This window comes from Myotis davidii, unplaced genomic scaffold (assembly GCF_000327345.1).
Source record: "Myotis davidii unplaced genomic scaffold, ASM32734v1 scaffold803, whole genome shotgun sequence".
NCBI classification, from domain to species: Eukaryota; Metazoa; Chordata; class Mammalia; order Chiroptera; family Vespertilionidae; genus Myotis; species Myotis davidii.
In genome coordinates this window covers 16,097-29,084 of record NW_006295567.1, presented here as the reverse complement: position 1 = coordinate 29,084, position 12,988 = coordinate 16,097, and the positions used below count along the sequence as shown (strand labels likewise).

Genomic DNA, 12,988 nt, shown 5'->3' with positions numbered 1-12,988 from the left:
TCAGCAGGAGAGAGAATTTGTTAGCTCCTGTAACTAAGTAGCTTGAGGGTCTGGGGGTGTCCAGGTAGCTCACAACGAGGTCACGGAGATTTACCATCTCTCCGACTGCCTTTTCCAGCTTGGTTTTCCTCTGTTGGCAGTGTCTCTGAGTGGCGGTTCCCAGAAGCTCTAGGCTTATTTTATCCTTGAAGCAAACAATTCCAGAAGAATTCTTCTTGTTCTCATCAATTCCAACAGAAGCTCAGGGAAGGGCTTTTATTGGGTTCCCTCGGGTGTCCATCTCTGAACCATTGGCTATGGTCAGGTAAATGTAATGCTTGGACTGGCCAGGTCTTGGTCACATGACCGCACCTAGCACTGGGGCTGAAGCACTGTCCCCTCACAATGAAGGAGAATCCAGGGGAAGGGGCCGTTACCTAAAGGGGAGGGGTGTGAAAGCAGGAGCTACACCTGCCTTCCACACCTTTGAATGAGGACTTCCCTTGGTGGAGGCTCAACCGCAGGGTTGGAACAGCAGAGCCTTCTGCCTGGTTGGCAGCTTTCTCCTTGCAATGTAATTGTGATGCTAACTACCCAGAGTTAGGTCAGATTTCACAGCTTAAGGGCACAGTCCCCAACAAGAATGCCCTAAGTCAGCAGTTCTCAACCTGTGGGTCGTGACCCCTTTTGGGGCTCGAATGACCCTTTCACAGGGGTCGCTTAAGACCATCGGAAAACACATATATAAGTACCTATTGTTTCTGTGATTAATCACGATGCTTTAATTATGTTCAATTTGTAGCAATGAAATTGGGGGTCACCACAACATGAGGAACTGTATTAAAGGGCCGTGGCATTAGGAAGGTTGAGAACCACTGCCCTAAGTTAAGATAGCCTTAAGTTCAGGAGTCTCCAGGCCACCTACATTTCTGACCAACTGGCTCCAATTTGGGGGTTACCTGTAGCCCCTTGGTCCAATAATTCATTAGACAATTTAGGGGCTACCAATAGCCCCTTAGGTCCAATAATTCAATAGAACAACTCATAGAACCCAAGGCAGTGCGACACCTATGGTTACAATTTTATTATAAAGGGTGTAAATCAGTGGTTCTCAACCTTCTGGCCCTTTAAATACAGTTCCTCATGTTGTGACCCAACCATAAAATTATTTTCGTTGCTACTTCATAACTGTCATGTTGTTACTGTTATGAATCGTAATGTAAATATCTGATATGCAGGATGGTCTTAGGTGCCCCCTGTGAAAGGGTCGTTCGACCGCCAAAGGGGTCGAGACCCACAGGTTGAGAACCGCTGGTGTAAATAAAGACCATTGGAATGAAGAGTTACATAGGAAGAGGGCTGGGAGGGTTCCAAACTTTGAAGCTTCCATCTCCTCAAGATTATTACCCTTCTGGTACATCGTCTACGGTTAGCAACCAGGGAAGCTCGCTGATGCTCCTGGTATTCAGAGTTTTTATTAGGGTTTCGTTATGTGGGTGTGACTGATTGAATCATTAGCCCTGTGACTGAACTTGATCTCCCTTCTTTCCCTGACCTTCAGGAGGGACAAACTGACATCACATGACTCAGAGCACCAACCTTCTAATCACATGATTGATCTTTCTAGTATGGCTAGCCCCCAATCTAAAACTATCCAGGTGCCCACTGTAGTCACTTCATTAGCATAAATTCAGGTGTGGCCTGAGGGCCCCACCATGAACAACAAAGGTGCTTCTATTATTTAAGAAGGATTATTTGAGAACAAGGATTTAGAGGCTCTGTCCCAGGAATTGGGCATAAAAACCCAGACAATTTATTATACAACTGGAGGTCCGATGCATGAAATTCGTGCATGGGTAGGGTTCCTAGGCCTGGCCAGCGATCAGGGCTGATCAGGTTCCCCACTTCCCAGCCTCCCTGCTTCCTCCTTCCCTCGCTCCCTCAGCGCCCCATGGGCCACTGCTAGTCATCTGCCATGTTCCACGCTGCCCCCTGGTGGTCAGTTCATGTCATAGCAAGTGATTGAATTCCCGGTCGAACTCCCTAGGGGACAATTTGCATATTAGCCTTTTATTATATGGGGTAGTTTTCTATGTTGGATTCCAACTTCTTCCCAGGCTTGGATATTAACCATGGTCCCCTATTCTTCTCTGCTGCCACCACTTCTAGACCCATCAACAACTTCTGGCTGAGATTGTTAGCATCTTCCTCCCACAGCCTCATCAGAGGACCCTTCCGGGTCTCCTCCTGAACCCCACTGCTCCCTCTTTCCAGCCCCATTCTCTCTTCCTCCCAAAGCTGTAGCCTTGGAGTCCACCTGTGTCCCGTCTCTTCATTGGTAACATATGGGATGTAGATCATTTTGACTCAGCTAAGCTGGTACTTATCCCAGGAAGCTTTCTCTAGAGGACACTTTGGCTTATTTTCTTGTGGCTCACATCTGAACTTCTTTTCTTTTTGGGGGAATCTTGTACTTTATGATATGAATCGTCCTCCTGTTATAAAAGTTGAAAAAGTCAGAATCTGCTTTCTCAGCCTTTCATGCAGCTTGGATGTGGTCATGTGGCTGAGGCTTTGGCAATCAGACCTTCATGTTCTCAGAGGTAGTGATGTAGAGGCTGGGTGAAATGAGCCAGGATCAGATTTCATTGCATGTGTCTGATGACATTGTTGCGCCTTCCTCGACTTGCCAGGTTGGGCGGGTGGCTTTCTGTGTGCTCCATCTGCACCACTTTGCCTGTCGCCACCTCCATCGTTATGATGTGTATTGAGTCTTATTGTGAGTTGTATGCTTTACCCATGCTCTCGCATTGATTCCGTGGTGTTATACCCATTTTATTTTATTTTTTTACAGAGAGGAAGGGAGAGGACTAGAGAGCTAGAAACATCGATGAGAGAGAAACATTGATCGGCTGCCTCCTGCACACCACCCACTGGGGAAGTGCCCGCAACAGAGGTACATGCCCTTGACGGGAATCGAACCTGGGACCCTTTAGTCCACAGGCCGATGCTCTATCCACTGAGCCAAACTGGTTAGGGCTGTTATACCCATTTTAAAGATGAGGTATGTGGAAGTGAAGACACCTTCCAAAGTCATGTGGCTCGTGAGAGAGCACAGTTAGGATCTGACACCAGAACCTTTCTCTTAACCATCATGCTATAGGACCACTGTTAAAACCTCCTGCATAATCCTGGAGGATAGGGGCTAGGTGTCTTCTTACACCTGTGATCTCTCTCACATACTCAAGCTCAAGTAGATGACAAGGTCTAAGCTGGCTCAAACACTCCATGACCATCATGAGCTGCCCTCCCACCTCCCACCCACGAAGTGGCACCCCTTCCTCCCTCAACTCCATTCACCCAGTTGCCACCTCGGGACTTGTCTTCCACTTAACAGGAATCATTCTCCTCCTTCACACACCTGTTCCCATGAACACCTTCTTTAAGTCCATGTCAAAATGCCCCAATAAGTCAGCATTTTGTTTTTTTCCATCTCTGTTTCGCTTTTGGGACTTTGGATGTGAATGTGCCTCATGAAGCGCCTTAGGATGGCTCATTGTCCTCTGACCTCCCCATTTTTTGGTGAGAAGAATTTTACATCTTTGGGAAGGTGTTGGCATAGTTAATTTTGCCATTTGGAAGATTTAAATGGTTTTAAAAATGTATTATGACTGAATAACTGGCTCTGACCTCCACCAAAAGATGACCAATTTGAGTCCCAAGACAAAAGCCTCTAAAATAAGTATTTCTCCCTGCGGCTTTTCTTTGAGGCTGGGATCTGGGAGGTGATGTAGTGCCTCCCCATAGTCCCTAATCTACTTTAGCCATAGAAGAGCCTTTGTTTGAATAAGTGTTCCTTGCCTAACCAAAGTAGGCCTTTTGCTGCTGGTAATGTTTGCTGCCTGCCTTTTCAGCAGGTTATATTTTGCAGGCAAGCATGATGGAAGCATAATACTAACATGAACCACTAGGTGGTGCTGCAGCTCTGAGAAATAGCCTTGGAAAGTGGCAAGCAGGAGGGTGGGGTAAGTCCGGTGATTTCAGCATCTCCCCTGTGCTAGACAGACAGACACCCATTCTAGACTTGGCTCTGCCACGTACTGCCTATGTGACTGTTGGCAGATGACCTTAGGTTCTGGTGTCCTTACTTGCGAAATGGCGATGATAACAAAGCCTACCTCAGAGGGATGTTCTGAGCGTCGCATATGATGCTGCTGGAGTATTATCTAATTTGCAAACTGCGGATTGCTGTGCAAATCGAAGTTAATATGGTGCCAGGAAGCCCCGCCATTAGAGCGATCCCTTGGGAGTGATTCCAAAAGCAAGATAGCTTTTGTGACCTCCTTGTCTCATACAGCGAGGGCTGGGGGTCAGTAGGGGTAGGGAGGGAATGCAGAGGCAGCTGAACATGATTGTAAATGATATTATGAGGCCATAATATCACCCAGCATGGAGCCCATTGAATAGCAAAAGCTCGTTAGTATCTGAATACCACACCCAGATTCCAGCTCCAAATCTTTCCCAGCCAGACATCAAACATTCAGCTCAATTTTATTATCTGGAATTTGAGGATGCAGTACAGGAATCTGGAGAAGGGAGTGGTAGAGTCCGGCCGGGCCAGTGAGGAACAGAGACTGGAAGGTTGGACTGGGGTGTGAGGGTAAGAGGAGTTTCTACGTGGGAGTAGCTCCCTTTCTGCTGCCAGAAGTCAGTCTCCAGGTGGCCCTACTAGATCATGAGCATCCAGAACAGGCAGAAGCAGGAACACAGTGTAGACTAGCCTCCTCCACCGGGACAGCTGGCCGGCCCGGCCCCCACTATGTCCGGGCGGTCTGGGGCCGGACGGGGATGCTGATCCGGCTCTGCAGCCAGTTGACGTAGTCCTCTTGAGGCATGTGGATGATGTGTTCTCGCACAAACTGCGGGGCGAATACAGCGGCAGCCTCAGATTTGGTCTGAAAGCTAGATTCCTTGGCCTCCCCTCCCCCCAAATATCCTGAAATATTTGTGATTGAGGGTGGTGGTCCAGGATGCCTCCAACCATTCAGGCATTCGGAATGCCTGCAGCATCGTGCTGGGTGGTTCCTTCTAGAAAAAGATCCCTTTCTAGGGTCCTGGTTCAAACCGCAGGCTCATTTTAAGCCTTTTCTGTTGACCCTGAGAAATTTAGGGAGATCAGGAAAACGCAGCTGTCTGCATGTTTCTTTCTTTTCTACTCCTTGATATCTTTTTAAAAAAGTAATGTGCCCTTAAACTTATTTTGGTTCATAAACCCCTTTGAGAGTTGATGACAGCTGTGGGCTTGCTTCCAGGAAAGGGTTAAGACACAGAATGTAGTTTCAAATAGATTCTAGGTTAAGACACCCACATCCAGGTTACTGGAAGTTCTGTGAGCTTCGCACTGGGAGAGGAACATGCTGAGTTTCACTAGCTGGGGCCATGCACTCGCCTCGGAGAATGGGGGGAGCCTCCACACCCCCCCTCCTCTTGCCCATTCAGAGATGGCCCCATAACTGGCAGGGTAAAGATAGACCCCATAACTGGCAAGCGGAGATTGTACAGTTGCTCTGGAGTTGGCTTTGGACTAGCAGCCATTCCTGAAGGTCCCCTTGCTTGCTTGCTTTCACCCCCACTGACTGCCTGCAAGTTCCTCCAACAGTTCACATTCTGCGCTGGGGTCTTTGCATGTGGTCTTCCCTCTGTCTGACCTGTCCATCCCCCTACTCTTCTTAGTGCTGTCTTTTCATCATTCAAGTCTTGGCTTAAAACTCACCTTCCCCAGTTGCTCTGATAGGCTAAGATAGGTCCTCTCTACCTTGACCTTGAATGAGTGCTCCTCAAACTTTAAAAAATCACCCACGGGACTCATTGAAATGCAGACTCTGAATTGGCAGCTGTGGTTTGGCTAAGATTGTACATTGCCGAGAAGCTCCCAGGCGAGGTCCATGCTGTTGGTCCGTGGGCCACAGTTTTAGTAGCCAGATCCAGAGGGCTCCTCGTTATGACTGCCAGTTATTTTATTCCCTTGTCCATTTATTTCTGTCTCTCCAAGGCCTCCAGTTTCTCCCGGGGGAGGGGGGAGGGGAACCATTTACAAAGAACATAATGTCCCCTGGAGTTGAACCACCAAGGCCATGTGACAACCCCTTTTCTACCATATCAGTGGTTGGCAAACTCATTAGTCAACAGAGCCAAATATCAACAGGACTTCTTCAAAATAGACTTGCCAGGCCAAAAACCAACTTCTGCGCATGGGCCACGAAGTTTCGATCGCACTGTACGCGCGCCCGCACATGGTATTTTGTGGAAGAGCCACACTCAAGGGGCCAAAGAGCCACATGTGGCTCGCGAGCTGCAGTTTGCCGACCACGGTTAATGATAAGCTCCCAGAAGGCAGAGATCTCTGTCCTTTACGTTGTGTTCCCAGCACTCACATGGTGCCTGGGTGTTGAGAGGTGGTGGGATGAGGGCCCCGGGCACATGGGGAGGGGAAAGGATGTGGCAGTTACCTCGATAGCCACAGCGACGTCTGGGGAGCACAGTTCCCAGGTCCTTAGATCCTGTAGCACTTTCAGGAGGACGTGGGGCCTGATCCTCAGGTCCAGGTTTTCCCCGAACTTCTGCAGTTTTGCCAGGATCTTTTTGGCAGGGCGGAAATTCTTCAGATCTTCGGGGAGTTTGGACAGAAGATCAAAGTACCTTGGATTTCAAGAAGAGAGGGCACCTCAGGTCCTCCATCTCTCTCTGCCTGTCATGCGATGCCTCCAGGGCAGCATTAGTCTTTATCTGCGGGACTTTCCTCCACCCTAAATGTAAGGGGCCTGCAGATCGGACACATCTTTAATTTTTAAGGGCAGTAAAAGCTGGAGCACGATTTGCATCTCATTAGAAAAACAAATTAGGGATATACTTTAAAGAGATGCATTTATTATTTTTCTAGAAAAGCTGGCAAGAAAGGAAAGGTAACTGAGGTTTTGAAGTGTCACTTTTGAGAGTTAATGGGGCCAGGGAGGACATGGACTCATCTGTGGGGTAGTCTCCAGAGGGCAGGAGGCCCTCACACACCAGCTGGAGGAGGAGGAGGAAAGACAGGGGTGTGGGGATGGGGGAGGAAGATGGGGAGGGAGATAAAGAGGGGAGGGAGTGTGTGCATGTCCCATGTCTCCGTATGGAGAAGCCCAGGCCACAGCTCTGTGTATTTCAGTGGGTTTTGTGAACCTTTCTGATGCTACTGTGTGGAGTACAAGGGTCCTTTGCTAATCCATGGTGGGAACAAGGTGGATTCTAGCCCCGAGAGGGGTCAGGTGTGATCAGGGTTTAAGAGGGTCTTTTTAAAAGAGGGCAGTGGTGACATCTCTTTAAAAAGTCCCCTGCCCTGATATATATGTATCCATTGTGGAAAAATTTGAAGAAGAAATTGATCACCATACATTTTGGGCTCTTCGTACGTCCTGTTATATATTTTATGATATATATTTATGCCTCTTTGTAAGCTTCCGTTCACATTATTAAAATCACGGAAGGGATTCGGGGTACATTTTTAGACTTTCTCATCTTACTCTTAGAGCTTGATTTACTCACCCTGCCAGGATTAGGTTCATAAAATTACAGTTCATCCGACTCCAGTTCCGTGCTGCAGATGAGCATGGAGACTGGGGTCAGGCAGGGCCTTGAATCCTAACACTTCCTTGTTCGCACAGTGAGGGTTGATGTGCACCCCTCAGCATTTTTGTGGGGGATACAATGGATAATATCTGAACATTGCTCAGGGTGGAGTCCGCCACCCAGTCATCACTCAATTCCTGTGGTTTTTTGTTATACGTATCACCCCTGGGCACAGCATTCCTGGGACATGCCTGCCTGGTTCTGTAGCTGTAAGGGGTTAGGTTACTTGGGGGACATAGTGATCACCCCGAAGACCTCTGACTCTGTGGAAGTTTTCAGGTTGGTTTGCCTCATCTGCCGCTCCCATAGGGCCGGTGAGCTAGTCCCTGTTTGCAAGTCTGAATCAAACAGAAGATAAACGTGGAGAGCAGAGCTGGTCGGAGTGTCTGTGCTTTGGGAACTGAAGGGCCCTTGCCTGACTGCTCTGGAGACAGCCTGTTTGGGGGGTCCTGTTGCTGGCCAAGGGCAGCTTTGGGGTGATGCCTCTCCATGTTGTGAGAGCTAATGGGATCAAATGGGATTTTGTAACAGCGGCCCTCCCTTCACCCCCTTCAAGGACCGTCTTATCTGGCTCCCAGGGTATTTACCAGTGGTCTGCAATTTCTTCTGCGTCCCCTTTTACCATGGACACTTTATGTCTCATTTTTGCTATGTCCTTTTGAAAATTCGAGACGAGGACAAAAGAATGGAACTTCTGGAGAATGCTCTCTTCCTGGCGCCTGCATCACAGGTTGTGTGAGAAAGAGGAAGAAGAGTCAGAGCCCTGCCTCCTTCAACCATCCTCCTGCCCCTTGAGGTCGGACTCAGACACTTTTTCCTGCGTGAGGTTCTTAACCCTCCCAGCCACTATCCAATTTACTATCTGGCTTTGGCTACAAGATGACACACCTCTCTCCAAGGTCCTGAAATGCTCTTGCTACAGTCAGTAATCTTTTTTTTTTTAAAATCAGCCTTCATTCTCTCCCTACTTTTGATTGTATTTGCACAGCTTTCTCATCTGTAAAATGAAGGATAATAATGGTTCCTAGCTCTCAGAGGCGAGGATTACAGAATACAATGTGTGTAAAGTGCTGGTGCCTGCCAGTCACACAGTGGGCGTTTACCTCATGCTGTTTTCTCTCTTATCCACACCCCTTATCATTTTGTGCATAGGTCCTATCTCTCCGAAGAGACTTTGTAAATATAACCATGCCATTCACCTTATATGCATTTGGATAGCTTCCCATTTTACTCAGAATAAAGTCCTCTGAGTAACTTGCTCTCTGAGGCTCTGGATTCTTCAGCCCCTACAACAGTTTCCAGCTTTATCCCTACCCTTCCCATCTCTTCTCTGCCAGAATTTTATGCTTTGGTTCCTGATCAAAGACTGAGATAATGTTCAGCCTCCACAGCTGAACTGCTAAGGCCTTTTATGATCTGGCCTCTGTTTTCTCTGATGACCTTGTAAGCAACCACAACCAAGTCCCAGGCACACCTGGCTACGGGTAGTTCCTGACCCACTGGGCCCTCTAGCCTCTGGGACTTTGCTGTTCTTTCTCTGGAACTCCCTGCCTTCCTCCTTTTCCCGTGTGTCTCTCTGGGTTTGAATGCCACCTTTACTGCTTAACTCCCAGGTGACCTTTGACAAGAGACATCTCTGAGCCCACTTTTCTCATCTACAAAATGGGTCTAATAATAGTACCTACCCCGTAGGATTGTTGTGAGGACTTAGTGATAAATACACACAAGGCTCTTACACCACGACTGCTACACAGTAAGTGCCCTGGAAATATTACCTGACTTTATTAAGCTGAAAATAGTGTTTCCTCCAGGACGACCTTGCTGATTGCTGTTGCAAGCTAGGAAGGACACCCTCTTCCCGTGTTCCCTTAGCCCCCTGCTCACTTCCCTGTTGGCCCTCATCACTTTGTGTGGTAATTGCCTGTTTGTTTTTCTGTCTCCCTCATTAGAATGGGACTCCCAGAAGGCAGGAATCAATCACCTCTAATCCCATGGCCCAGAGAAGCCAGTCCATCCAGGCTGAGAGGGCAAAGGGTCACCATGCAACCTTTGTTGAATGGACAAGTTCATTGGAGTGAATGGTCACGGCGGTCAAGGAGTAGGCTGGGGTGGGAGGCAGTTACTGGGTTGTCAGAATAAAAAAGTTTCCAGTGGCCTCCTGGTGCTCTTAAAATCCAGTTCCAAGTTTTAATGATGACATTTGTGGCTGGCTGTGCATGATGCAGCTGTCACCTGCCGCTTCCCTGTCCTCTTCAAACTTTCTATGTCCCTTTCAGCCTCAGGACTTTGTATGCACCTTCCTGCTGCCTGGAATGTCCATCTACCCTCTCACCACCCCACCAGCTCTTCCTTATCCTGAGTGAGGTCTTCCTGGATCACCTGACCTCAATGAAGTCGCCACGGTCTCTCCCTCTCTCAAAGCACCTGTCCTTTCCCTGTATAATAATGATTATAGTTTGTACCTATATGTTTATTAATTCAGTTAGTTTGTTTCTGCCCGTATTTCCCGGGAGAGACGATAAACTCTCTGAGGGCAGAGAATGCATCCCTCCTGTACCCTGCTGCAGCCTCAGCACCAGCACACGGCATCGTGTGGGCACATAGTAGGTGTCAGACGAATGTCCTTTGAGTGAGTGCATCTGCATGTGCCCTTACTTCATGAGGATTTCTATCTTGTCCTGCAGACAGAAGCCGGCCTCCTGGGCCACGTTGTAGAACTTGGCCCTCATGGTGGTACACACACCGGTCGTGCAGTGGATGAGGTCATGGTAGGTGCGGCTGTGGACACAGACAAGAGGGGTTTGGGGGATCAGGGCCAACAGACAGACCCATGAAGCTGGCCTCTCTGGGCCCCACAGTGCTTTGCAGTGGGGATTCCATGCACCCACCGGGGCTCTCCGCCCGCCCCTGGAGCCTCCCCAGCATCACCGTGGATGTAGGAAGGACAGATCTTCCCAACAGTATCAGGCTGGTGGTGGCGGCCTCATGAAATGAGCCCACAGCGAGACATCTGGCCACTTGAGCCCAGCAAATGTTAAGGACCTTGAGATGAGGATGGAATTTGGAGCGGGGAGATCCAGGTTCAAACTCCAGTGCCACGCTTCTTAGCTGCGTGGGCTGGGCAGGACATTTCATGGGCCAGGTGTCAGTCTGCTTCTCTGTAGTATGGGATAATGTTGCCACCTCATAGGATTGCTTTTGAGGAATAAGCAAGATAGTGAATACGGGATGCTTTTCCCAGGGCCTGGCACAGGGGACGAATTTGTTGCCATTGCTTGTGTTGCTTGGCATCTTGACCTTGAGCCCCTTGCCCTGGGAGCCCCTGGTCCTTCAGCCGTGTCTATGGCTTCTGGGGGCCTGGTCCACACTGGGTTGGTTCCCCTGGGAAGATGGAGGGTGTGGTCACCACAATCCCTCTTGCCCACCTGGCTTACCTTTTAGACTTCTTCTGGATCGGTTGGCTGTGGGTTTCTCCACTTGTACTGCTGGACCTGTCACTGAAACACAGAGGGACGCTTTCAAGTTGCCTGTAGCCTGCTTTTTACGCGAAGGGACGTTTCGGGTCCCCTCGACACCTGCTGACCTCCAGGACCCAGGTCAGGGAGTGGTTCCAGTCACGACACAGGCTATCAAACTCAGTGTGTGTTTTCCCCACCTCTTTGCCTTTGCTCATCCCATACCCTGCCTGGAGCATCCTTGTTTCCTCTCTCCCTACTCAGCTCCCGCAGTGTTTCGTGGTCTCCAGCAGGCTCTGCTTGCTCTGACTCCCCTGGTCCCACGTTACCTTCTGTCTGCCTGGTGGCAGGATGGTGTATTTTCTGGATCCCAGTTTCTTTTGAATGAAATGGGTCTCCAACTGCAGGATAAGTTCATTGTGGACCCTTCTGTCCTCCCGTCTACACCCATGAGCTCTTAACCCGGGGCCGAGGGCAGACTTGGTGAAGGGATGGTTGAGTCCTCCTCGTCATGTTGTCCTGGGTGTTCCTGGGTGTTCCTGACCCGAGACCGCCTCTTCATTTAAGGATTCTCTCCTCTAAATTGGTCCCTTGGACCGAATATCCTCTTCACTTGACTTTGGAGGCAGACAGAACTGGGTGCAGAGCCCAGCTCTGGTCTGTGGGCAAGGAACTCGCTCCGAATGTCAGTTTCCTCATCTGTGCCCAGTCAACTCCTCGTACCATCTGCCCCTTTTTTACGTGGGAGCTGGTTTAATTCTTTGGCTGCGTCTTCCTGTGACTTTGCCTGGCTGGGGCTCCTGGGGAGTGGGAGAAGCTCCCTTGCTCAAGCCCATCCCTCCTCTATACCTTCTCCCAGGTCCTCCTTTGGTGACCCAGGCCTTCAGCTCCAGGGTCTAGCACCTTCTCCCTCATCCTGTCTTCCTTTGTTTATTCCAAACGCCTCAAAAATGGACTTGACTGCTCTGTCTGTGTGGTTCTAGAGGGCAAGAATTTCTCATATCCCTCTGATATGTGACTAATCCTTTCCTTTTGTCCTTGTGGCCTCTGGGACTCCTTTAAGGAGGCAGGCCTGGCGTTCTCCCAGACCCCTCTCCATAGGAAAGGTCCTGGCCTTTTCTGCTTTTCCCAGAGGCTCATGGGCCTGGGCCTAGAGGTCTTAGGCCTGGCAGGTGGTGGAGCAAATGCTCCACTCAACGAAGGCAGAGCCCCAGTAACAGTACCCAGAAGGCCCTGTGTTGGATTCCACCAGCTGCCTGAACCCTCCAGATGAATTATTTGGGGAAATGTGCTGGCTGTGACCTTCCTCTTGTAGATGATGTTCTTTTCTAGCAGTGTTATTAGCTGTGATAAACAAAGACACACACAGAAACACAAGCAACAAAAGATCCTTTTGCCTGCCTCGCTCTCCTTTCCCTTGTCTCTCACCGAGTTTCCGCCATCCTGGTCTTTGCTCACTGCCTCTAAGCTGCTCCCTGTCTCAGGCCCTTTGCACATGCTTTCCCCTCTGCTTGGAACACCATCCCCACCTTTCCCAGCCACTCAAGCATAACAAGCTCAGCATGTTAAATGAGGCATGTGGCCCACCGCCACAACTTTGACATGCTTGTGTAGTTCTGATCTCAGCTTAAACGTCAAAGTCCATCTTGGTTAAGACCCTGGTGCTCAACGTTCAGCCATAGTCATGATTGCAGGGCTGACTCTGGGGGGTGATTTGATAAATGCACGACTGTCCCATTTATCAAATGGGACCAGCGATTCCTACCCATGGACAGGATTCAAAGAGTCCATAAATGCGGATGGAAAAAAAGTCACACCTTTATTTTAACTAGCCATGCGCAGGAATGGAAATCACAGGCATTTGTACATCATATGGCAATTGTGGAGGC

The 12,988-nt window shown here is 49.2% G+C and overlaps 1 protein-coding gene across 1 annotated transcript in view; it reads right to left on the bottom strand.

Moving 5' to 3' along the window:
• Window positions 1-4,796: 4,796 nt before the first annotated feature.
• Window positions 4,797-12,988, bottom strand: part of CCDC60 (coiled-coil domain containing 60) — a 21,308-nt gene continuing 13,116 nt past the window's right edge. Inside the window, exons 6-10 of the mRNA XM_006770340.1 lie at window positions 11,079-11,141; window positions 10,300-10,422; window positions 8,232-8,363; window positions 6,489-6,678; window positions 4,797-4,898 (exon numbers count right to left, since the gene is read on the bottom strand). Coding sequence (XP_006770403.1) covers window positions 4,797-4,898; window positions 6,489-6,678; window positions 8,232-8,363; window positions 10,300-10,422; window positions 11,079-11,141 — 610 coding nt within the window. The remainder of the gene's footprint in view (window positions 4,899-6,488; window positions 6,679-8,231; window positions 8,364-10,299; window positions 10,423-11,078; window positions 11,142-12,988) is intronic.